Below are 25,255 nucleotides of genomic sequence, written 5' to 3' on the forward strand. Positions count from 1 at the left end.
CACAATAAATGGCCACTCTACAGTTGTGCAAACCAATTGTTGCATCAGTTGTTCAGGCGGCTGGTCTCAGACAATCTTGTAGGTGAAGATGCTGCATGTAGAGGTCCTGATCTGGTGTAGCTACATGCAGTCTGTGGTTGTGAAGCTGGTTGGATGTACTGCCAAATTCATAGAAATGACACTGGAGATGTCTTACGGTAGTGAAATGAACATTCAGTTCACAGGCAACAGCTCTGGTAGACATTGCCGCACACTCCCTCAAAACTTGCCACATCTTGTGCAAGCTCAGGACCTCCACACCCTGCGTCTTCACCTGAAAGATCATCAGAGAACAGCCACAAAGACAGCCGATGCAACAATTTGTTTGCTCAACTGTAGAGAGGCCTTTTGTTGTGTCTATCTCAAGGCACACCTGTGTCATAATCATGCTGTTTCAGCATCTTGTCAGGTGGATGGATTATGTTGTAAAAGATCGAGAGAAGTATTGAGTGCACTAAAAAAATCTCAGATCTTTAACTTAAACCTGTAAGAAATGAGAGCAAAAACAAGTGTAAAGGTTTTGATTAAAACTTGTCAGTGTCATTTTGAATAAAGAAAGATCAGAGAAACAGATACCCATGGTGTAATATGTAAAAGAAATGTTTATTTCCATAATTAACACATACAGTACATTATTTTGACCAACATAAAAAGTGCAATATGCATTCAAACTACAGCAATGTACAGTACAAAAGTTACTGCATACTTAAATATAAAAAGAAAATGGTTACAAAACTGTGAAGTAACCTATTGTGATCGTTGTCGAGTCAGTGTGACACAAAGCTTTTTAAACTCACTGATGATTTGAGCATAAAAGCTTAACAGCTATGAGCCTGATGACTTTGCCGAGTCTCTTTCGTCTCTCCCAAAAAGGTGCAAAAAAGATGTGACAGCATTTAAATACGCACATGATTGATTAACATTTATGGTTCACATATTTTGTACAGCTTCAATGGTGTTTCCAATTTGTCGAGACAGCCAAAGAACTTTGGTCTTTCACATTTCAAAAAGCACAAATGAGTTTAAAATGTTGGCAACCTTCAAAGACGAGCTGATTTAAGGTAAAGAAGGTTTTGGATGTAAAATGTGTCTTGTTCAGATATCTTTATATGATTTGACAGCCAGAAATCCTGTTTCTGTCACACTGGGCCTTTGTGTTGTGAGCCATGCGGCGTGACTCCTCACTCTGCTCTCCCAAGAACATTGTAGGGAATGATGAGGTCAATAACATTGCTCTGATGTTATTTTGGAAGATAGCTTGCTTGCGTACCAGTATTCACTCAATAAAAAAAAGCAGTGCAAAGGAACAACAAACTCAGAAATGTTTCTGTTTGTGTTTGTTGAAAACAGTGAGCATGCCTCTGGCAAAACAAAGTCACAACCTTCTCTCTTCACTTCGATCCCATTCACTCACTCACACATAGTCACACATTAATGCATAAACATACATCTCAAAACTGATTTCCTCACTTCAATTCGACATCAGCAAATGAACTGAATTAAACTCTAGCCCGGTGTTCATCTGAGAAAGAGCTCTGTGAATGCAACATGAGGTAACCATTAATTTTACAACCCTCTAGCATCTAAAACATAAACTGTGCGGTAAACAACTCTACATTTATTAACACTTTGCTTTCTGTCGAGCTCCATTGAGGAAAGTTCATCAATGTAGGCTACAACTTTGTACCAGACAGATAAAAATAATCTAAGTGCCAATGGATACCATAGTTTGGTACATTTCAGGTACTAACAGCCGTGAAGTTAAAGGTTATAGAGTACCGTCTCATCCTGCAGTCTAACACACAGCTCTGTGCCTCTGGTCTCATACGTAAGGCACTTGTTTGTCCATGAATCAAACCAAGTTAGAGGTGAACTGATGGCTTTACACACTTGTCAGATACAGCAATATGACTTTCATCACTGTGAACAGCAGTTTGAGAAACAATGTGGCAAAGGAGAGTGTATACTCCTTATAACAACAGTTGGCATTGTCTTTTTGTTTTCATTAGTTTTCTTTGACTGGACTCTCCAGCCCCACAGGGTGACAGATGAGGGGATGGGTGGAGTGTATATAACCTCCACTTGATGTGTCAGCTTCTGGGCTCACCTGGTAGCACTCTCTCTGGAGTGTGCAGGTCCTTGCAGGGCCGTGGCAGAGCAGAGGTGGTGGGGGATTCCCAGTCCAGGCCGGGGTCTGGCTCTGGGGACAGTGAGAGAAGCAGTAGTGTCCCTGCGTCTGAGGAGCAGGCTGAACACAGATCCTCCGAGGAGAAATTGAGGCTGCCCAACTTGGCCAGCGAGTTGGACCGCTTCAGCCTCGAGGGCACGGTTAGGCCTGCCAGACGCATGCGGGTCTCAATCTCCTGCGCCCTCTGGCGCACAAGGCCAGGTTTCCCCCTCACGCTGCGCAGGCTATCGCTGCTGGAGCTGCGTGTCAGGGTGGAGCCATGAGGCGAGGAGGTGGGTGTGAGCAACCCAGACCCCACCACCCCCAACAAGGCTTCATTGGTCAATGGCACCACCAGTGGCTCTAACCGCACTTGGCATGGTGTAGAAGATTTAGGGAAGCCGGAGCCGGCCTGTTCCTCCTCAGTGTGAAAAGGGCTGTTTTTTGACCTTTGGCATGCGTGCAAAGGCTTCACAGAGAGCAAGCTCTCTTCGGACAAACCTGAAAGTCTCTCTAGTCTCTCTGCACGCCGGCGCACCAGCCCAGACTTCTGCAGCTGCAGCAGCGTCTCCTGTTGTTGGCCAATGTAGCATGCCACAGCAGGCTCTTCTCCCTCCAAATCCATTCTCATCAGCTCAGGAAGACCTTCAGAGGCAGCTGCAGATTTACTTTTCTGACTCTCAGTCTCTACTTCCAAAAATTCACCATCGTCCTTCGGCTCCATTAAGTGCAGTGAGTCTCCCGGCTGCTTGTCTCTGTCAAGTAGAGCTGTGGGCGGGGAGGCAGCACAGTTGGCACAGTCACACAGAGGGCCACAGGGGCGCAGCAGTCCCACTGAAGATGTGAGGCCTTCAGAAGAGGTATGGGACAATGGGAATGAAGCACTTCGGACTTCAGGAGCACTGGGGTTAAGGCAAAGCTTAGAAACCAGAGGTGGAGAGACGTCTTTCAGCTTGGACTTAGGATCCCTCCAGGACAGTATAGGAGCATCAACTGGAGGCAGGAGGGAGGGAGCTTTTTCCTAAATAAAGAGAGGAAAGAAAAAAATGTCAGAGGTCCTACTGGATTAATAAAATCAATAACAGCAATTTTAATTCTAAAATAAAAACGTCAGACATATAACTCAAACTTACATTGAGTTTATGTGGAGCACTCAAATGGTTGTTATTGTTGGAGTTTTCATTTAGGGTTGCCAGGTCCATCCCATTACCCTCTGTATCCCCTTCTACCTCCAGATCCTGCGTTTCCTCTCCTCCGCCTCCTTCCCCACCCCCTCCATCATCTGGTTGCATGAGCACCTCCATCTCTGCCTCCTCCTTTTGCACCTCCTCCTCATCCTCCTCCTCCACGGTACTAAACTCCAGCCTCAGACGCAGCTCCTCCAGGGGCTCAGGGCCCCGAGAGCTAGTCTGAGCAGCTGTCCCCTCTCCTGTAGCCTCAAAGTGGGCGAGCGGCAGGCCTTCACGCGCATCAAAGGCCTCATCATCCAGCAGAGCATCCCGCTCCACATCCTCAATTTCTATAAAGACCTTTTCCATGCCGAGAAGGGGAGGGCCGCGCACAGGCGTTGATGGTTCACTGTCCAGCGCTGAGTCAGAGAGCCGGCGGAAATAATAGTTGTTGTAAGCAGGATCAATCTCCAGTGCAACAGCCCTGCGCGGAGAGGGACATGCAGCCCCTTTATCAGACAGTGCCTCCTCACAGCAGGGAGACATCCCTGGCTCTGGAGTCAGGTGGCCTCCCTCCTCTCCTCCACAACATTGAGCCAGTCCCTGCTGCCCCTCCACCATTTCACAGTCTGCGTCTGGATGCCACAGCTTGTTGTGACGCTGTTTACTGCAAATATACAAATGCAACACATAGAAGAAGAGCAGAAGTCAAAAAACAGGTCCACTGAGAGAAGACAGCTAGAAAGCAACACTGCACACACACACAAAAAGCTGTACCTAGCATCCAAGATGCCCTCATACTCGGCCAGCTGCCTCATGAAACCTGCGTTGGGTCGTGTGATGCTCCTCTTTTGTTTGACGAAGTTGTAAGCCTTCTCTAGTGACCAGCCGAACTCCTTCATGGCATATGCAATAACAGTGGAGGCAGAACGACTGACGCCCATCTTGCAGTGAACTAGACACTTGGAGTGGTTCTTTCTGTGAGGGAGAGGTACAAAAATAATCACAAAAACATAGTTTGACAAAATAAACATCCACTCAAGGGTCCACTAAATAGCTTTGTTTTCTAGATAAGTGGTTCTCAGACTTTTTAAGTCCCTTATCACCTCAGAAAATATTAGGCTCTTCAAGTACCATTGCTTTAAGCAATTTTAAAACAGTAGCATAGGCCTATCTAATTCTGCTGCGGACAGGTCCAACAGGAGGCAGGGTTATTCCTAATAAAAAGATAATGTATTGTTGACTATTGTCAGTCACAGTCACACTGTACAAAGGGGTAGCACTAAAACTGGCACTTAAACTCTTCCACGCAACTCTCATACACTGCTAAGGCTGGTGCCTCATTTGGTGCTTTGGAAACTTCACTGGCATGGCTTCCATAGCCACTAGCACTTGCGCTCATTTAATTGTCATCCACTTCAGTTTCAACAGGGTTGCTCAAAATACGGAGGCATGATTGAAATGTTTTAAAACCATTCATCTTGCCTACATTTGCTTTCTCAACATCATTGCATAACTCATAACTAAATATGGATGTATGAGGGTGCTATGTTCAGAAATGCTGATTACATAGCATGCTGATATCAAAACAAAAATATTAAGGAAAAGGCAAAAGGTATTTTAAATTACATTTCAGGGATCTAAGGATTTTCATTTGAAATGCTGCAGTATTTTGATAGTGTTATATATATTTATATTATTTTATTATAAATCATTTTTAATACATTGGACTGTATACCACTAGAGGGAGCTTGCGTACCACCAGTGGTACACATACCATAGTTTGAGAATCTGTGTTCTAGACATTTCAACCACATCTCATGATCTTCCTCAGAGGATTTTTTTATAGCTGTTTTTTGTATTGCATTTTAACTGGATGTGGTGCTTGCTCATTTGTGGTGTGTGACAGCTGTACTCGTCTCCTTGTGTTTATTGTTGTAATGATGTTTATGCTGCCCTCGGCCAAGTTGCTCTGAAAAGAGATTTTAAATCCAAATGAGACTTTTACTTGGTTAAATTAAGTGTATATATTAGCTTGTTCAGTTGTCATGGAGATAACTGTTGTTGTTATCAAGTTGTCCATGTAGGGAGGTTTACCCATGTGGCAACAAGTACAAATTACATGAGGAGTGGGGGTCATGTGGTTCAGAAAAGGCTCATCTGTGGACCCTGAGATAAGATTTTTGTTTTGGCAAAGTACTGCTTCCACGGTCAAGAATGACCTTTTATGCTCAATGAAAATAAAACCCACACTATATTAGCTTGATAATAAAGTCCAATAAATAAAGTTACCAGGTATTACAAGTAAAATGCATTTAATTTAAGATCAGTGAAATGTGAGGGAATTTCAGAGCCACTCATTCAGTCAGAGAAATAATCATAATCCCCCTCTGAGGATGCCTTTATAAACTGATACATAAGAAACATGTTTTTTGTTCCACTCAGGACTCACTTTGCTTTAACAATGAAGTTGTATGTCTCGTTCCAGTGAGCCAGCAGGTCAGTGGCGTCTTCATCATAGACGCGTATGTTGTGATAACTGAATGTGCCTGGAAAGAAGTTGTCTATCTCCCTGGTAACGTTGAGGATATAGCCCACCCTGGGGAGGAAAGATAATGTTAATTCATCAACAACATTCCTTCTTGCTCAAATCATAATGAAAATCTGTTTTTTTTTGTCTGTGCAGTTATCTTAGTTCTTTCATAATATAAAATAAATCACCCTGATTCTTGCAGCTCCTCCAAATTAGACGCATTCCATTCAGATCCCTACAAACAAATGAAGGAAAATAATGTTTAGCTCAAGTGTATTTTCAAGTCTTTTTAAGATTGTCCTTTCTCCAAAAATAATGGTTTCACATGGAAGCAGTCTTCCTTTGGGATGGAGAAAGGGAGGGAATGTTTTTATCTCAGTCCTTCTCAGGAAAAACAGACGTCACAGATATTTTGGTGAATGTAAGAGACAGTATCGGTTGCCCCACCAGGTAGACGTGGTCAAAGATGAGTGTGGCTTTGTCCATCTGGCCCAGGATCAGCAGCATCTCATTGTCGATATACTCCTTGTACTCCTTCAGGTTACAGTTCATGTGTTGTTCCAGCTCTGTACGGATCTGACAAGAGAATTTATACAGGATATGTTAATTTATGTGTTGTTTTGTAGTGTTGTAAGGTATTTCAGCACAATTACTGAGATATATAAGTTTACTTTAAATTCTTGTTGAAGTATCAAAGAACGCTGACAGCTAATAGCATATTATATTCAGTTAATAATTTATAATATACAATCGTATAAATCAGATTTCTGTTATTAGAAAGTGTTATAAAGTCTTCTACAGGGGACATCTACAGAATGAGTACTTTTGCGATACCACGCGTGTAAAACAATATGATCTCTGTTAGTTATAGGGATGTTCCTGATGTATGATCTCCTAAGCTAGTGTTGTATCACAGTTTAAAATACTGCTATTGTGACAACATTACCACAGATTGACTTTCAGAAAAGTCAACTCCAAGCTTTGAAAATGAGCAAGAGAACTGAGATGTGTCTCCACCTTTAGGCGTGGAAATGTAAATGCAGCCACTTAAAATGGAACCACCCAAAATGTAAAGCTCTGTGTGTGTGTGTGTGTGTGTGTGTGTGTGTGTGTGTGTATTACCACTACTGTATATTTACCTGTTTACAGGTGACGTTCTCGAGGTCCTGGCACGTCATGATGCTTCTGAGTTTGGCTTTAATAAGGCACTCTGTCCTCTCTCTCTCTGAGGGCCTACCAAAGATTAAGTCTGATTAAAATCTCAGCACTCACACAATTCCAGTTTTTCCTGAAATGTCAAGCTATTTCAACAACAGGTACGGGGATGGTTAGTTTAAAGAGGCCGGTTTAAGTTTGTGTTTACTGACTTGTCGACAAACATGGTGGGCGAGTCCGGCCGTGTGGTCTCCAAGTCCTTCATGGCATTCCACTCGTTGATACAGCTCTGGTCTGAAGATATGCAGCTCTCATAGTAGCCCATCCAGGTGAGAGCCATGCCTCCAGGGAAGTAGTTATACCTGCGTGACACCTCACATGCCTTGTGCATCACCTGCAGGGCTGACCTGGATTGTGTTTGATGGAAAGATAAAGGTTGTAGTTGTAGATGATTAAAGTAAAAGTCTAATTTTATCATATCATGTCTTCTGGTGAAAAATAAAAATATTACTAACAATGTGTTAAAGGCAATTCTCTGCACATGCGTCTTCATGTCAGCAGGTGGCAGAATGACTCAGCACTGCCTAACCCTGCCTCTCACTGCAGCTCAGTGGCACATGCGTTTATCAGGAGATTTATTGTGGTGTGTCATGAAGCTTAATTTCTTGAGACAGCCACTGTGGCTCCAGAGGTTGGGCATTACTCACCACATAGCCTGCACTGACACGGGTTTGAAGACATGAGTCCGACTCGCCGTGTTCACAGTAAAGCCCCTGAGGAGCAGACGAAACAGATGGTCATTCCCTTGAGCACACTGTAGCAATGTGTGTATCACACTCATCCCAAGTGTCAGGTGTAGCTGCAGTGTTGAGTAAAAAAGGGAAACATCGCTGGGTAAAATGCTGCAGCCATACAGCACGAGTCGGAGGGAACTCACCCGTCTCCATCCAGATGGATCTTTGTGTCACTCCACAGAGGTAGCACCATGCCGATCGAACAGCTTTTGCTGGCAGAGGAGAGTGAAATTTAAATATCAGCACAAAAAGAAGAAAAAAACTTTTATTTCTTTATTATTTCTTTAAGACAAAAATCTGTAACATAAATGTGATTTTCACATTAGGAAACTCTGTTGCTACAACTGCTATATCCTAGGATTATTCACTGAGTGTCTATATCTAAACAATTCTCAGGCAAACAAGAAATGGCAGGATTAAGTTTCATGTTTGTTTAGGTACAGAATACAGTCTTGAGCAGAGAAAAAACTGTGTGTGATTAACTGGACACAAGCGTATATTTTCTCACTTTCTAATTTGCTCACTGGGAAAAGAAAACATAAACTACTATCACATTTCTGGACTGTACAGTTCACTCACAGAGCAAATGAAAACACCAATTAATAAACAGAACTCTGGTAGCTTTTAACATACAGCTGTTTGTCTGGCACACAGTCATCATAAAACCACACACACGAAAAATTCTTACCAGTCTTTGCTGGTAAAGTCGATGCCCAGTAGGATGTTCTCCTCTGTGTCTTGTCGCCCACTGGTATACACCACCACCATGTACCGCACACGATCTGACCACGCACTCTCGAGCCGCACCGCCTGGACAGGATGCAGACAATTTACTTCACATTCAAAGCCAGAACTTTTTGGCTGAGGGTAAGAAATAATGTTTCCTGTTTTTGTAGTAGTACCTGAAAGCTGCCAGGCAAAACACTTTCTATTTCTGTGGTTAAGGGAGCGGTTGTCTGAAATGTAATTACTTTTGGCAAAAAGCTTTAATTCAAAATACATTTTCCCTCTTATCTGTAGTACTATTTATCAGTCTAGATTGTTTGGCTGTGAGTTGCAGAGTGCTGGAGATATCAGTCATACAGATGTCTCCAAGACAATGGAATTAGATGGCACTCAGCTTGTGGTGCTCAGAGTGCCCAAAAAATACTTAAACTCAACAGCAGAAATCATGACCCGGTTATTCAAGATAATCCACAGATCTTGTTGTGAGCAGTTTTATTTGGCAACATAAGCAGTTGCACGCTTCCTACATGAATGTGCCCACAACAAGGTCTGTGGATTATCTTGAATTGCCAGGTCATGATTTCTGGAAAGAGACATTGCCGTTGAGTTTTACAAAGGTATTTCTTTGGCGCTTTTAAGCACCAGAAGCCGAGTGCCATCTAGTTCTACTATGCGGGAGAGAAGGTAGACAATATCTCCAATACTTGGCAACTCATACAAAACAATTTAGACTGATAAATAGCACCACAGGTAAGAGGAAAAATGTGTATTTTGATTTGTGGAGCAGCATTTGAAATGTATGGGTTGGCCCATACTTAATAATATCTTAGTAAAATAAATCTAGTGTGGCAGGTTTGTGCTTTTCATGCTCCCTTAAATACAAAACAAGTTTAAAACTCACAGCAAATGCCTAGAGAAGAGGAAATGTTCAGTGCACTGACCTTCCTACTAAAATCTGTGCCTAACAGAGTGTCACAGTTGGATGTGCACAGAAAACTAGAGTACAAATTTGATGTCATAGGGTAACTGAGTCCCCAGGATGTAAGAGAACACAGAGCCGGTAAACATAAAATGATATAACTCAGTTTCACACTAACACACACACACACACCATGGAAACATTTGGTAATGCTCTCCTGAGTCTGTTCAAACCTGCTCTCATGAGCTAATAATTACAGTGAACAAATAAGCATATTAAGCGCACAATAAAATGCATTCTGGAGGGTTTACTGTGCCAGGGTGTTAGTCACTTACCTATATGTGTGTGTGTGTGTATGTGTGTGGGTGCATAGTTTAATGTATACATATACTTATGTTGTCTCTCACCAGTTTGATTCTGTCCTCTGAGCGAAGAATGTTTATCATCACCTGCAAGTGTTGAGGTAAGTCGCCTGTAAAAGAAGACCATAAAGAAAAGTGATCCATGACATGCAGAGGTTGTTTGGTGTCAGTAAATCTGCCTTGTCGAAAATAGTGATACATTTTGACTTGGGATAAAGCATGTTTCACTTGACAACACTGATATTAATGAAAACATAATGCATGCTGTGGACACAATGAGCTGGCACAGTGAAACGGCATTGCTGTATTTATTTGAAGGTACATGAAGTTACACTGCTCCCTAGTGTTTAACACTAAAGCCTTCGTCCTGGAGGCAACAACATGTTTTTACATCAGCTGACATGAGTTCATTGAGCAGAAACGAATTGACATTAAATTTTGAACTCTGCATGAGCAAATTTGTTAGCCACAACACCACAATTCAAGAGCTCGTCATTGTTCATTTGAAATCCCTCAGTGCTCCCTGTGCCAGGTCTGATGTAAGACGTGTCAGTGGAGCTGGATAATAAAACAGGGTGTGGAGGTGGACCAACGGCAATGCAAAGTAGGTGCTGATGGAGAGCCAGCTATGTTCAAATATGTCACAACAGGTAGACAAATCATGTCATCCTGACTGGTTTTGATGACAGCTGCTGAGTGGCATGAAACAGAAAGTGCCTGACTCTCTGCTTGGTCATGTACTTATTGTATCTTAAATCACAGCTGCATGTCTCTGCAGTAACATCACAGTGAAAACATGCTTAAGGGGGCATTACAGTAGCTTCTCTACTACATGGAATGTACATACATTTATGTCAAACTTATGAACACATGAAAACTAAATTCATACCGATACATACATCTTATAGAGGTTTAATAGCTTAAACTTTAATAGCTTTAATAAATTATTCTTGCTGCACAAGTAATTACCTTAATGTCAATGATTAAACAGATAAATGTGTTTTTTGTGATACTGGTGATATTCTTATAAAAATAACTGTCATATCTACTGAAACTGTCACTATATTCCGAGAGAAGTACAAGATCTTGAAGGACCTGCACTTGTATTGCACCTTTCTAATCATCTGACTACTCGAAGCCCTTTTTACACTATGATATAACAGCCATTGGGAGCAATATGGGGTTCAGTATCTTGCTCAAGGCTGGAGGAGCCGGGGATCGATCCACTGATCTTCCAATTGGTGGACAACTCCCTCTACCTCTGAGCCACAGCCGCCCAAGAGAATGGTAGTCTGTGACACTAATCATACCTTCCCCCTCTTCCTACTGCCTTTAATAGCATTTGCTAGAATCAACCACAGCGCGGCAGCAACAACCAATCAGAGCTGAGTAGCCTCTAACGCAGCTGCCAATCATGTTAATCACTGCTCGTGAGTTGTGGTTGTTTCAGCCAGTGGGTGATATTTGATACCTTAGTCGACTGTAAACAACATGGCAGCCAGGACACAGTATTTAACAGTGTTTTATTCAACCTTTATCTGAATGAAATAAAATACTGTTTAGCTATAAAATGAGAAAGTTGGTGACCTGGCCGTCATGTTGGGTACAGTCGAAGTAGCAAATACCAGCCACTGGCTGAAACAACCGCTATTCCCTTACAGCTACAGAGTACACTAAAATATGTTTCTGAAAACACCTGAACACAACCTTGACTCGTATTTGATCAGCGCTGCCTTGACTGACAGTTTGACCACAGATCACAAGCAGTGATTGGCATGATTGACAGCTGCATCAGAGACTCCTCAGCTCTGAGTGGTTGCTTTTGTTCACATGCAATAAAGCCATTCGAAGCACTGTGGGTGACAGAGTAGGCAAAAGGAATATGAATATGATTTTTCACAGATTATCTGTCTTATTTAGTGCTGTGTGAATATAAAGACAGTTTCAGCAAACATTTACAGGATTTTAGGTGTTGCCATTCACAAAGCAACAACTGTGGTACATTTTAATATGTTGGCCTACTAAAACCGATTTTGCTATTTTAATGAATGCCATGCACACTATAAGTTCATTGTCCATAGCTGCTGACAGAAAGATCTAGTAAAAAAAAAAAACCTCAAGAGTGTTTTTGATGGATCCAAGTGGATCAAACCGTAAATACTCGAGCTTGTGGCCTTAGTTTACTTGGCTCTGTGGCAGCCAAGTAGGCATCTGCTCTGAATAACAACAGCTGCAAGATTCGAGGGCAATACACAGAAACATAAATATATCTGCAGAGAATTATATATCATGTGTCCATGCTGATGAGAGGGGTTCAAACCAGTTCAGCTGATAGCCTTGACTGACACCACTGACTTGCAGCTTAGAGATAAACTACATCTATGCCCTGTGAGACTTTAGTCTGTATTAATGGGCAGTCACCGATTCCCCAACAGCGAAACAGCTTACTTAGAATGACTGACATTCAGATACATAGTCAGTCTCCTTTTTATAATATAAAATGTCGAAGCTCTGGTCAGCACACATAAGTACGGCTTGAGAGATGTTTTTGCATTTTTAAACTCTGTGGTGTCACTGATGGTAGGATACCAGTTCACAGAGTAGAAATACCTTTATCAAGCGCTTTGTAAAGGTCACTGTCTTTTTTTTCTAAGGGCAACAGTTGCTTGGAAATGATACAACTATTTACCAGCCAAATGTTATTGAGGAGCAGCTAAAATGTGGGTTACCTGACAAAGTGGCTGGTAGAGTGGACACAGCTGCCAACCTCAGCAATGACATGCCAAATGACTTGGCAGCATTTTGGGCTGTTGGCTGATGCTGATTTCCCATCATGCCAGTAAACTGTCAGGTCAGCCTTGTGTCTTTATAGCAATAAATGTGGCTTTCAATTGACAAACTTTGATTGAGGAGACCAACCAATGTATTGCTCAGTCCAACCTGTCATGTGACCTCAGCTTTGATCAATAAAATAAACATGACACTACACATCTGTGTATTTTCTATACAAGTAATAAAGTTGGCCACATCTACCTACTATCAATGATCTTGTGAAATTACTGCCAAAAACTCCACCTTAAAACTCAACTTCCTTTAAGAATCACATCTGCATTATGCTGCTTGAGTAATATTCATCAAATAAACGATAATTAAATGTCATCGAGGGCATGCGGTTAATACTCCCAAATATTTCCCTTGTGTCCCCTTTACTCAGTAGGTTAGTTCAGTGTGAAAAACAGAGGACACACCAGGTAATACAAATAATAAGTGCCTCCTTTAATCGTCGACAGAAGTTTTGTTCACAGTGCTACCATGTGCTGGATTTAAACACTAATCTGCCTAAGCTATACGTCTGGAACATGCTTATCAACGAGGCAGCCTCCATCCTTCTCACCTCAGCCACAAACATCTGCTGTGGTGTTACAGAGTGCAACTCCTCACACAAACACACTACATGACCTGAACAAGAAGTGTGACGAGGATATGGATGAGATCAAACCTACAGTGTGAATTAATGATGTGGATAACGGGGTGCTTTTTGCGGTTCTCACCTGCATGTTTGTGGTGAGGAAGTGCTTTCTGGCCCTGGTGACTGCTCCCCTGCTGCAGGAAGAGAGCAGCACCCTTCACCATGAAGAAGCTCTCACTCAGGCTGCAAAACAAATGGGAGAGAGGAGTTACAAGCACTGAAACATAGACGTTGTACATCAGACACCACGCCGCAGAGCAACAGCTCAGCACAACTGTCCCGGCTTGTTTGTTGGACAGTGAGGCAGAGAAGTGGGACGCCAGACAAATGAAATATTCCGTTTTAACAGGATTGTTCAGTTCAGTAGACACAGCCAGAGAGATGAGTATAAATCATGGCTGCCTGCTGCCGGTGAATTACCTCAACAGCTGAGTGGAAAAGCCCGGCTGCCACGTTACAGACACAGACCTCAGGTCTGCAGCAGCCATGAATCAAGCTTTGATCCTGAATGCTTATCTGTCTTTTTTTTTTTGCTGCATGGGCTGCACTCAGATTTGACTTGTCAGGTCTCTGCTGGCTTGGTGTAATGCAACACAGACCTCAATAATTGGCCTAAATGCAGTTGTTTGTGATGATGAACTTTCACAATTGCTGGAAAGCAGCAATCACCAGTTCGCACCTGCCTGTAAAAACCCAGAGATTTTTAGGTTCGGCTTTGGAGCTGTCAACAGGTGCAATAAAAAGGCGTGAGGTGTTTCCTCTGGGCTGAATTCAATCATTCCATTTCACTGAAAAACAATGTGAGCGCATACATAAGTCTACCTGGCAGGAGCGTGGAGCACATGCACCATGTATTCAGTGTGTGCAGTCTGGCAAATCAGGGCAGCATTAGGGAAGTACAGATCTAAAGAGTGATAGGAACAAAAAACAAAATCCAAACAGAAACTAAAGATAGAGCTGTCTCTAAATAAAGGTCGTATGAAACCAATGTAGTGGTATGGTGTCAGCTTTACTAGCTGACGTCAGCTTTAAAGAGCAATGCTGATATAAGCCTAATTATTTTTTACTTATGATGACTGTAGATCGCACTACTATTATTAAGTGGGAAAATGATTATGATTGGTATTGACTTAAATGAGACATATTAGGCTTTTCCTTATTTTCTGTCAAAGGCTATATATGATGTTATGTCAGATGCTCATATTAAGGGGCGTCGGTGACTTAGTGGTAGAGCAGGCGCCCCATGTACAAGGCTGTTGCTGCAGCAGCCCGGGTTCGAATCCAGCCTGTGGCCCTTTGCTGCATGTCACCCCCCCCCCCCCTTTTCATGCTTACCTGTCCATTAATCCATTAAAGGCTAAAAATATCTTAAAAGATGTTCATGTTAAATGAGGCCAAGTTTCAAATATGCAAAAGCAATCCCTGTGAGCAAAAACCTCAGACTACTTTTCTACTTTTGAGACAAGTTGACACCAGCTCATGGATTTCTGGACATGGTCATCTGCTCCGGGCATGCTACTACAAGTGTTTACATTATATACACCGCTACATGTAGCTACATGCTAACATCAGGGAAACCAGTAATCTTGGTTGCAGATGTTGTTAATTTCTCCCTAATTTTGAAACATATTCTTGCTACAGCATGTCCAGTTGTGAAGATTTTGGTTTAGAAGCTTTGAATGGCTATTTTCATAATAGAAAGCCCCGCTGAACTCTGCTATGGCGAAACACACCAAGCAGGGACAGAGTGCGGCTCACTGCATTTTTACATTTTTCTGCAGCTGGGAAACAGATGTTTTTTGCAATTTTTACTGATGGTATATACAGAGAGTGACATGAAAGAGGGGAGAAGAGAGAAGGGGTGACATGCACTAAAGGGCCCCGGGTTGAAACCTTACCAGGTTGGCTACGGTAAGGACACAGCTTTAGTACATGGGGCACACGCTCTACCAGGTGAGCTACTGGGGTGCCCCACTAAAGAAATTCTTTGTAAAGCTGAAAAAACACAACAAGCAACAGCGAAGTGCTGCTTGTCGCAATAATTATTTTATTCTGCGATGGCGTGTTTATGTTTCAGGTGGAAAGAAATTCTTCGTAACATAGATCAACATGTCACAAGAGTCACAGAACTCTGTTTACTGTTAAGCTGCAGGTATTCTCTGGCTGCAATTCTCCACTAAAAGTTTAACTATCCCTACACTTCGCTGCAGAATCAAACGGCTACTGCTCAGAGTGGCAGCTGCAGTTTCACCAATTTTCAGCAGTACAGTCATTCCCCAACTACAATGATGGTGCAGAGAGTCCGAGACCGCAGATGTGAAAGACCCGCAAACCCTGACCAATCAGAGAAGACTGGGCTTTTTGGGAGGGGGGCTTAAAGAGACAGCCACTGAAACAGAGCCTTCTCAGTCAGAGGGTGAATACAGGTGTTCCAGCACAGACATTATGAGGAAAATAAAGTGTTCTTCTTCACATTAAGGTATGCAAATATGTTCCAGTAGAAAGCTAAAATAAAAGACTGAACATGAAAATGAGCACAATGGTCCCCTTGAAACAGCACTCCCTTGACAAATGTAAAACTTTTAAATGGATACATCCCCTACATCTCCAAACACACAACCCAATGACTAGCCACCTTTGGTTTGGTATTAATAAAAGTCCTAAAACTTTCACCAGCACATTTTTTATATCCAGCTCTGAAACTGCTCCCTCCCTCAGCTCTCTCTGATCAGACTTTCAAAACCCACATACAGAGGAGCAGGCCGAGGCCAAACAGATGATTTTGTGGGAACAATGGACTCCGTTTTGTGCACCTCACAATAAATTCCCTCCGCCCCCAGTAGCACAGAAAAAAAAAAAAAAGTTTCACAGTGACAAAGCACGGAGGCGGACACATCTCAACAAGAGCTTTTGTCTCACTTTGGTGGATTTCTGTTTCAGTCTCTGCTCTCTCTTTGAGATTTATGAGGCCATCAGGAGGGTCCACTGTCAGGGAATGATGGATAATATGAGGCAAAAGTGGCAAGACCAAAAAGAGGGCTACAGCCTCATGACTCCTCGGGACTGTGTACAAATCCCTGCTGCTCATTTGTCCTATTTCAACTAGTAGTCCACCTTTACGTCCTCAGGTTAGTGTGTGATACCAGAGAGAAATCCTTTCAAGGTGCAGTATGAAACTGAAACTTGTCTCTGTATGTAAATCAAGAGCTGTCCCACTGCTTTACAGGCTGTACTCAGACGTCCTAATTAAACAGCCTCAGCTCTACTGTCTCTTGCCCTGCGGCACCCTGCTATCAGCTTCTCCACAAACACTAGGGCTAAAAATACATCTGGTATCAAAGCAAACAAAGACTATGAAAGAAAAGCTTGCCAGATAGCTTCAATGATTCCACATGATTACAACCTACAGTACCTTTACCTCCTTTACAGACAGGAAGGCAAAGATGAGCAGTTGTATGATGAATACTGACACTGAATTGCAGTAGTTTTAGTGCATGCTAACTTATTTTGATGAGGTCCACTATCTCATATCAGCTGGACATGTTCAGTGATTGATTCAGTCCACTGGCCTGAAATGACATCATAGTATCTGATGCAAAATGACCAGGCAAACAACACCTACACTTAACTAACACATTAAACATTATAACAATATGACAGCAAATAATTCAAAGTTAGTTTCCTGTCTGTTTCAAAAACACAGCCACTGAGCAGGAAGCCCAAACCTTAGTCAAGTGTCTGAGCTCAAATTGCATCAGTGAAGACCCTGCTCCCATTTCAGAAGATAAACTTGACTCACATGCGGTTTATCTCACTCTGGGTCAACACAGCGTTCTCCACAAAATACGGCAGCATCTTCATCACGGCCTCCTGAATGGGTGCCACAACCAGATGCATCCTGTTGACTGGAATGAAACCCAGGCCTCTCTGATGGGAGCTACCTCCTCTTCATCTGCCTCCAGAAATAGCAAAGGAGCAAAGTGCAGGAGACGAAGAATGACTGTTTCAGGTCCCGGCCTGCCGTTTTTGAGTGACAGAATGACTGACAGGCTGCTCTCATCTGTGCTTCTCAGTGAAGAAGTGCCGTCTGTTCTGACGCCACTCCCTCTGATTCCTCCTCCTCCCTCAGCTGAGCGTCTCTGTGTGTTTGAGTGCGAGTCAGACTCCTGCCTGGAGGGACGTGCTGCAGTCTCCACCCGCTGCCTCAGGCACACACAACTGTGCATTCAGTCTGTTTTGTCTGTGTCACTCTTTTCCAGTTTACTGTAGGTTACACACAATCCATAAGAGACAAGAGCAAGAGTAAATTTCACTCTTTCAAATACGATAAGCACTTGTATACTTTCCTAAGAGACACAGTCAATCACATGCTTGTTTTTGCTTTTCAAAAAACACTTGAGCAAAAGGCCAGGAGGTTACCGAAAACAATGAATCCAAGATGGATTCCCCCTTCCTTCACCATGAACTCTGTGATTCTTTACTCTCCTCATCCATCAGGTCTGACTCAGTGAACAACAGGTTTCCTTTTCAGCCAATGCAAAACATGTCCACTTCCAGCATCTTGTGTTGCTGTCCAACAAAAACTGCCCCTCCAAAACCCACTTAGAGAGCCGCTTTCTCTCTCTTTCTTCCGGGGGAAAATCGAGATCACTAGCTCAGTTGGAGGAAGACAAAAAAGCAGACTGAAGGATTTTGGCCAAAACTTCCTAAGGGGGATGTCTCCATGTGCATGCCACCTTAAGGGTCAACAGAATCCAAGGTAGTGCCTCCAGGGAGCTTAACACATGGGCCAAGCATTGGTGGAAAGGGCAGTGAGAACTGGCAATCTCTCAAAACTCCCAAATCTCATTATACCCAGGCTTATAAGGGAGGGATTATCTTGTCTCTCTCCTTCAAGTGGCCAGCGCTGTCTGTCACTCACTCAGATGTATCACACACAGAGAACAACGTGTTAGAGAGTGCAACAATAGGTTAAGTAGGAAATATCCTTTGTGTCTAATGGATCTGCAACAACGGTGAATATTCTTAGATGTATGGAAGGAAATGAAATTATTACAGCACTGATATGAAATATAATCATGCAATGGCAGTCAGATAGAATTGTTTAAATTGAGGCCACAGTTTAGTCTCTGTTTGTGGGTTGAAAGCTTAGGTAGGCTATAACTTTCTTTCTCACTTTTCCTCTCACTCAGCATTCAAACCCCCACTCACGCACAATGATATGGCACGACTCTGTTAATCTGGGAGGATTTGCTGACAGACGTTAACAATAGCTTTGCGACACAGATAACAAGATAGCTCTCCTATTCTTCTCAACAATAGGACAACGTCCTATAACACTTGGTCACTGGCAGACACTGTACTCTACAAGCTGACGTGGGCTCAGTCGTGTTCCAGGTGGAAACTTGGATAGCTCAGTGTGTCAGGTGCATGTAGAAGGAAATTTCCTCTGCATATGAGGTCAAGCTTTGGAAGCAGGACTTATGGCATGTCACTGAGTTAAGGTATAGTTTGATGCTGGAACAGTAGCCAGATGGACGTAGATGAGGCCAGACATGAGCAGATGTCCTGTAAGCCACTGCTCTGAATCGCCAGGTGTATCTGTATGTGAAAGAGGCGTGCTGGATTACACAGAGGACTCACTTATAAAAAGGCTACACAGAGGCAGTAACCACGGTGGTTTATTCACGCTTTCAGAGTGTTTTGCACACTCCAACAGCACAGTGAGGGGAAAAAACTCCTCTTGGGGCTGCCAGTTGCATAATGCCGCCATTCTCTCACTTACACCACAGAAAGAAGGGAAAGGAGAGAGAGAGGGAGGAACAAACCTCCTCAGGTGTCAGTGGAGACATGGAGGGCCAGAGCAGGAGACAAATGACATCATCATGTCACCGAGGAAAGATTGACCTATACAATAAAGACCCAGAGATGGTTCTTGTGCTGCATATTGTCTACCTATGTTTCTCCTGTCCTCACATATTTTGGATTCAAATCCTGAGGGAGTATATTATGGCATTTAAAATCACCACCGGTATTGAAAAGTGTGCTGTTTGAGTGAGAAACTGTGAGTTTAAATGGACTTCACATTTCTGCAGAGCTAATAATCTGCAGATTCCTTGTGTTACCCTTCGTGCTGAATCCCTTCTCCTCATGCCAAACACTGAACCCCATATCTACACACATAAACACACATTTTTGACCACTTGTACCTCTTGCCCAACTCTGCTGTTTGTACAAGGTGTTAAGATGAAATCATTGCTTGGTTCAGTGCCACCGACACCTGCACAATGTTTATGTCGGCCTCCATCAACCCCTTGGGCTTGTCATCGTTATCAAGGTCAGTCGGGAACGGCAAGCGCAAAAAATACTCCCACTTGGCAATGGCATGGCTGTCCGTCAACAGATGTAGGTATCTATCGACTGTACTAGATCAGTGCACTCTGATCTAAAGAGAAATATGTCTGTCAAATAAAAGACAGCTTAATGTGTCATAATATTATAAAACAGGAATTTACTGGGAGTCTAACTGCATAACACGGCTAACCCGCCCCTAAAGCAAACAGAGAGTCAAGACAGGACTCGCATCATGCATAGATCATTCTCACACACATGCATTGCTCAGGGGTATTGCAAAGGCTGTTGCATAACTGAAAAAAAACTGAACCCTTAGAATGACGCATTTGCTTATCTTAGAGTGTTCTGCTTCTTCAAAAATTCCTCTGGTTCACAGATGATCCACGGGAAGTTTTGAGCAATTAAGATGTGAAAAATCACAAATCTCACAAAAGCAAATAAAAAGGCCTGCATGTTCACATTGGAACACAGGATTCTGTCAAAATGAATGACAGGTAAAGACCTACTTTGTCATCACTGTCACCATCTTGACAGGTCGATATTTATACTATGAGGGATGAAAAGACATGCAGGCTATTACAAAAGCTATTGTATTGATCTGATGTGAAATTAAATCTCCCCAGTAAACAACTTCACTGCAGCTGGGCTACAATAAGAGGCTTGCTATCAAATTCATGCAGAACAGTTTAGTTCAACTTCAGGAGCACATGTTCCCACAGCCGAACATTTAAGAGCAGAACATTCAGTATTAATGTTCAGACATCTGTAGAACAGATGCAAAATACAGAAGCAGCACTTGTGGGTGCTCTTCCATACAATAGTTGTTCCACAGTCACTGCATCTCAGTGGGTCTATATATTACATATGTTTTTTGGAAGTTAGAATCCTAAAAGAAATCCTCTAGCTAGCAAAAAACTTTAAAAAAACAACATTTAACCTAGTGAACATCATATTACTGCCTGAAATGTACATTTACAGTGCTGTTAATACATGTTACAAGTTACATAATACAAGTACAAAGTCTATTTCTATTTGAAAAAGATCTTGTGACTTTGACACTGCCCCTGAGACTCTGCTGCAGCTTTCGAAAGAAAACTGAATTTATCTGGTTTTAACATGTCTGAGTCAATCTGTCAAAATGTGTTAAGCACCAATGTCTTATCTAAAGATAACAAAACTATACATACGAGGGCTGCGCCAATTTTCCATCATCTAATGCACAAAACAAAAGTTAGTGGAGCCAAGTGGATTCTTTAAATCATTTTCTTTAAATTAATTCTTAATCTTATCTCACTATCGGGAAGCCATAAATAAAAATATATGAAAATGTCAGAAAAAAGCATTAATTGCAACACCAAGGGCTGACATTCATAGGTGAATAGTCGTGGTGTGTTACATACATAAACACAGCTGGCAGAGGAGAATATTGTGTCTTGATTCACAATATGTCTTTACCAGTGAAACAACAGCTGTTTTTCCCAAACTTGCAGGGTAAGAAAGGTTTGTGAACACTCTGATGCTGCTTTATGATATTTTTATCATCTAAAGTTCTGTAACCATAGTCTAAATCACAGGCAACGGCACTGCAACATTTCATCTTTTGTTGAGAGTCAAAGAATTCAATCTATCAATTTGGCTGGAGGACACAGAGTTAAGAAAACAGTGTTCACTTTTGAAGCTATAATCAGCAAATAGTTTGTGTTTTTACACAGTAAATGACAAAAGCAATCAAATTCCAAAATCATAATCAGCTTTCTGTCGATCCAACGCAGTACAAACGCTCTACAAAGAAAGAAAACTGTGGAAAAGCCAAGTGACTGAACTGATTATGTACAATTCAAAAACAAGTTTGTCGGTCAAGTGCCGGGAAAAAAAACACAGACACATCTGTGAACATATTACTTTGGAGACTACTGCGAATAACATGGTTTCACAGTTGGCTCTTAGGAATTGAGGACTCTACCAACAAGACAGACAGACAGGTGTTTTATTACACTGATGCTTAGTTGTCCTCATTTGTTGATGCCAGTGAGTCTGCCGCCACTCCAGATTTCACCAAATGACTCAAAGGCAGATGCAGCCAATCAGTCAACAACACCTGCGTATAAAATTTGCTCTGCTTTGCCACGTACCATGCAACAGAAGGGCCGAAATAAACTTAACAGTAAATTTACCTCTGATTTATTCGCCGTTCATCTTCACTCCCAAAATCCTGCAATACAGATAAGGGAAAAAATTAATATCACATGGAAGCCATTTTGGCATTATTAACAAACATTTACAGCCTGATGCTTCAACAGAAGCTACAGGCTTGTCCATATTTTACCAATCATAAGCTTTAATAAATTGAATCTACAAGCTCACGCATGAATGGGATGACTAAATAGCAATGTTGGTATACTTTTAATGGCAGATTCTGACACTGGTGTCATTAAATATGTTATAACAGCGTTATAAACCCTCATGTGTTCAGCTATTCTCCACCCTCTGAGACGCAAACTGCTCTTTGTAGTGGAAATGGGCTCATAAATGTTTTATTACACAGGATTTCAGGCACAGAGGAGTAAAGTTTGACTTGAGCATCAAAGGGAGCAAACAAACTAAATTTGGCAGTACACTCCAATCAAATTCAATCCTGTCTTCTGTTCTCACACAGCTGTCAAATTTGGTGCTGCGAGCAAATACCAGTGACATCACTGCAAATGCAGGTGTGTGTTATATGCATTTAATAGCATCCACACCACCTGGAGGGGCTTGCAAGATGCAAAGGTGATCAGACATGACTTGAAAGCTCCTCAACATGACAATTGTACATACTTAAACTAGTAGGTATGGCTGCATAGAGGATGGCACAGTCCGCAGCAAATTACATGACAGGCAATTACATGGCAAAGGTATAACGGAGGCTGATGAGCAAGGCTGTGTAAAGATTCTGACAGGTTCGGCTGACCAGCCAGCACACACTGCAGCTATCAAAGTCACAAACCTGTTTTGTGGCCTGAAGAAAACACACTACATTTAATATAATTTAGGGCATACTGCCAGAATAAGAGTTAGGGAAGATGGGGGAGGATGGAGAACGCAGGAGCATATCAAGAGGTTTGCATTGTCTGATGGTTTAGCACAGAAAATATAGCAGATACAGACTTTAAGCCATGTCTGACTAATCATGATAGGATTTTCTATGACTTGTCAAGTCCCCTTTGATCAATTTTAAGAAAATCTACATATGTGAAATATTAAAAAGTGTTGGATTTTTTGCATGATTAATAAAATATACTCAAAACCACAACATGGCACAGTTTATGTGTTAAATTTCATGAGTGGCTTTGACCAAAAGCAGGTTCATTTAGGAACAGTAAACTGACACTTGCCACTGTCAGGGAAAGTCTATAGCCGCAGAAGCACAGATATACTCAGCAAGGAAAAAAGAGAAATGCTATGGCATGCAGAAAAATGAGTACCATTAGATATAAGAAAATTGTTCTGCAAGAGCAGCGTATAACACTGCATGACTAACTTTCCATAATTGTGTGCATTAGGTGAAATAATCTCACGCATCAACTGCCTCATGCCAGCGTCTATTAAATCTGTTTACCTCACTCTCCTTCAGTAGTACTCCACTACCCCACCCACCCCTCACGAGTAGATGACATCATAGCTGCAGCAGCTTCCTGCCAGCTTTATCTGTCACACCTCACCACTGCTGCTGGACCACACCAAGCAACCGCTCCAGCAAGTCACTGAGGCGCAGGGACGAAACCAACAACACTGACTCCTTTATGAGGAGCAATCTGTTTGCAATAAGTAACAACTGTGTGTGACAACTGCACAGTTTTGAACATGCTTTAAAAAACAGAGGTGTCATCTCTGGCTCAAACACTGAAGGTTGTAAATAACCCCAGCTATAGATGTCATGTCTGTTTCTTCTGGTTTGGTCATGCAGAGCAGAATAAGGTGAGCTTTCCTGATTATAGTAGGAGGACAGCGCCCTCATCTGGCAGTGAAGATCAGGAACATATTTGAACATGAAAGTAGCAAAAGAGTTACCTTTGAATTATCATAGTTTGGAGGCAAGGACAGTCTCTTTCTCCAACTTTGAGTGCCCAGAAAACTAACATTTAAAACTGTGACTCTCTATAGCTATAGAGGAGCAAAGCAAACCTTAAAGTTTAGCATTTTTTCCCCACATGACTGCTTACCAGACTGGAAATCACACACTTCCCTGTTCTTACAGGAGGTAGAAAAAGGACAGCACAGTGGAAACTGACACAGGAATATTATGTGTAGTTCAATGACTGTCCCCTCATTGCTGTCTGCTAAAGATAACACACCTCAAACGAGCCACCAGGCTACAAAATTAAAATCTCAGATTTAATATAAGTAAATTGGTGTGAATTAAGCAGTGTATGGACCGTGGCAGCGATGGGTGTCCTGTTATTATGGTGCTGAAGGTATGCCAGACAAGCTGTGTTATACAGCTGTATTAATGCTAAAGAAAAAATACGTTACTTTCAATGTCAGCCAGTCTCATCATAACCAGCTAACGTTAGCTTATATCATTCATAAGGCACTTGTCAAACTCAGCCAGCTCTTTAAATTAACAAGAAATTTAACAGGTATGAGGATATTTTTTTGTAATTCAACTGAATTTGAAAATGATAAACCTACCGGCCGTATTGGCACATATACTGGCAAGCAGTATGTGGTTATCAATAGTGAAGACGTTAGCTAGCTACCGTTAGCTTAAAACCTAGCTAGCATAACACGTTAACTAACGGTGCTAATTTAGCTTCAATCAGCGGGCCTTTCTCCGGCAACATCTCCCCCATCCTCTGCCTTCCCACCATCACCGCACCGGAGCATCGCTTTTGTTCACCCAGGACCCAACTCACCTCCCCCGCGGTCGTGGTTGCTGTGCTGGCGGAGGATGCGGCGCTCGGGGTCGGGGACCGCTGCAGAGTAACCAACGCCATGGCTGGAAGCTGTGGATGCACCGGCCGGCCGCTGGGCCTGGTGAGCTGCTAGCTGCTGAGCTAACGATACATGCAACTGATGGATGGACGGATGGATGGAGGGAGAGGAGCCGTGTTATCCTGCAGGCAGGCGGGCAGGGCTGTGTGTGCAGGAAGTGCTGCCACCAAGGCGCCGTCCATCCTCATGGCCCGTGTAATTATATAGTAATAAAACAATAATCATTAATCAGCAACAATAATGAGGCAATATAAGTTAATTTGTATACCACCTTTGAACAAGGCAATTCAAAGTGCTTTATTAAAGACATTGAGACATGATATAAAAGAAACAGTACAGTAAAATTTAACAAAATAAAACAAAACAGAGGGATTAAATATAGAAGAAAATGAAGATACAATGAAATTTATGAACAAATAACCACAAATTAATTCAATGTATTATATTTATTCTTATTGATTTATTTTATTATTTTTATCACTATATTATTTTATTTTATTTTATTTTATTTTATAGAAGGCAGTGACAAACAGAAACGTAAGACTATAATAATAATAATAATAATAATAACAATAACAATAATAATAATAATAA

General features: G+C 42.1%; 1 protein-coding gene across 2 annotated transcripts; it reads right to left on the reverse strand.

Annotated features, from left to right (window-relative positions):
• Positions 1-623: 623 nt before the first annotated feature.
• On the reverse strand, positions 624-24,809 carry ssh1a (slingshot protein phosphatase 1a). Of its 2 annotated transcripts, XM_033620572.2 has the most exons (15): positions 24,583-24,809; positions 21,862-21,899; positions 13,416-13,516; positions 9,910-9,974; positions 8,546-8,667; positions 8,001-8,069; positions 7,771-7,836; positions 7,276-7,470; positions 7,048-7,141; positions 6,356-6,484; positions 6,097-6,143; positions 5,828-5,974; positions 4,153-4,353; positions 3,340-4,042; positions 624-3,227 (listed from the first exon to the last, which is right to left on the reverse strand). In XM_033620572.2, the coding sequence occupies exons 1-15, from the start codon at positions 24,661-24,663 to the stop codon at positions 2,130-2,132; spliced, it is 3,156 nt and encodes a 1,051-aa protein (XP_033476463.1). In that variant the 5' UTR covers positions 24,664-24,809; the 3' UTR covers positions 624-2,129. The 2 variants fall into 2 exon arrangements, with proteins under 2 accessions (XP_033476463.1, XP_033476464.1); XM_033620573.2 differs by lacking the exons at positions 21,862-21,899; positions 24,583-24,809 and adding an exon at positions 17,133-17,542.
• Positions 24,810-25,255: the final 446 nt, after the last annotated feature.

This window comes from Epinephelus lanceolatus, chromosome 9 (genome assembly GCF_041903045.1).
Source record: "Epinephelus lanceolatus isolate andai-2023 chromosome 9, ASM4190304v1, whole genome shotgun sequence".
NCBI classification, from domain to species: domain Eukaryota; kingdom Metazoa; phylum Chordata; class Actinopteri; order Perciformes; family Serranidae; genus Epinephelus; species Epinephelus lanceolatus.

Excerpts from the sequence above, each read along its gene's own strand:
- ssh1a (XM_033620572.2), bottom strand. The coding sequence starts at position 24,663 with ATGGCGTTGGTTACTCTGCAGCGGTCCCCGACCCCGAGCGCCGCATCC. Across the intron at positions 7,837-8,000 it reads ATCCATCTGGATGGAGACGG|GGGCTTTACTGTGAACACGG; the intron begins GTGAGTTCCCTC and ends TCTGCTCCTCAG. Across the intron at positions 4,354-5,827 it reads AACTTCATTGTTAAAGCAAA|AAAGAACCACTCCAAGTGTC; the intron begins GTGAGTCCTGAG and ends TCTCCCTCACAG.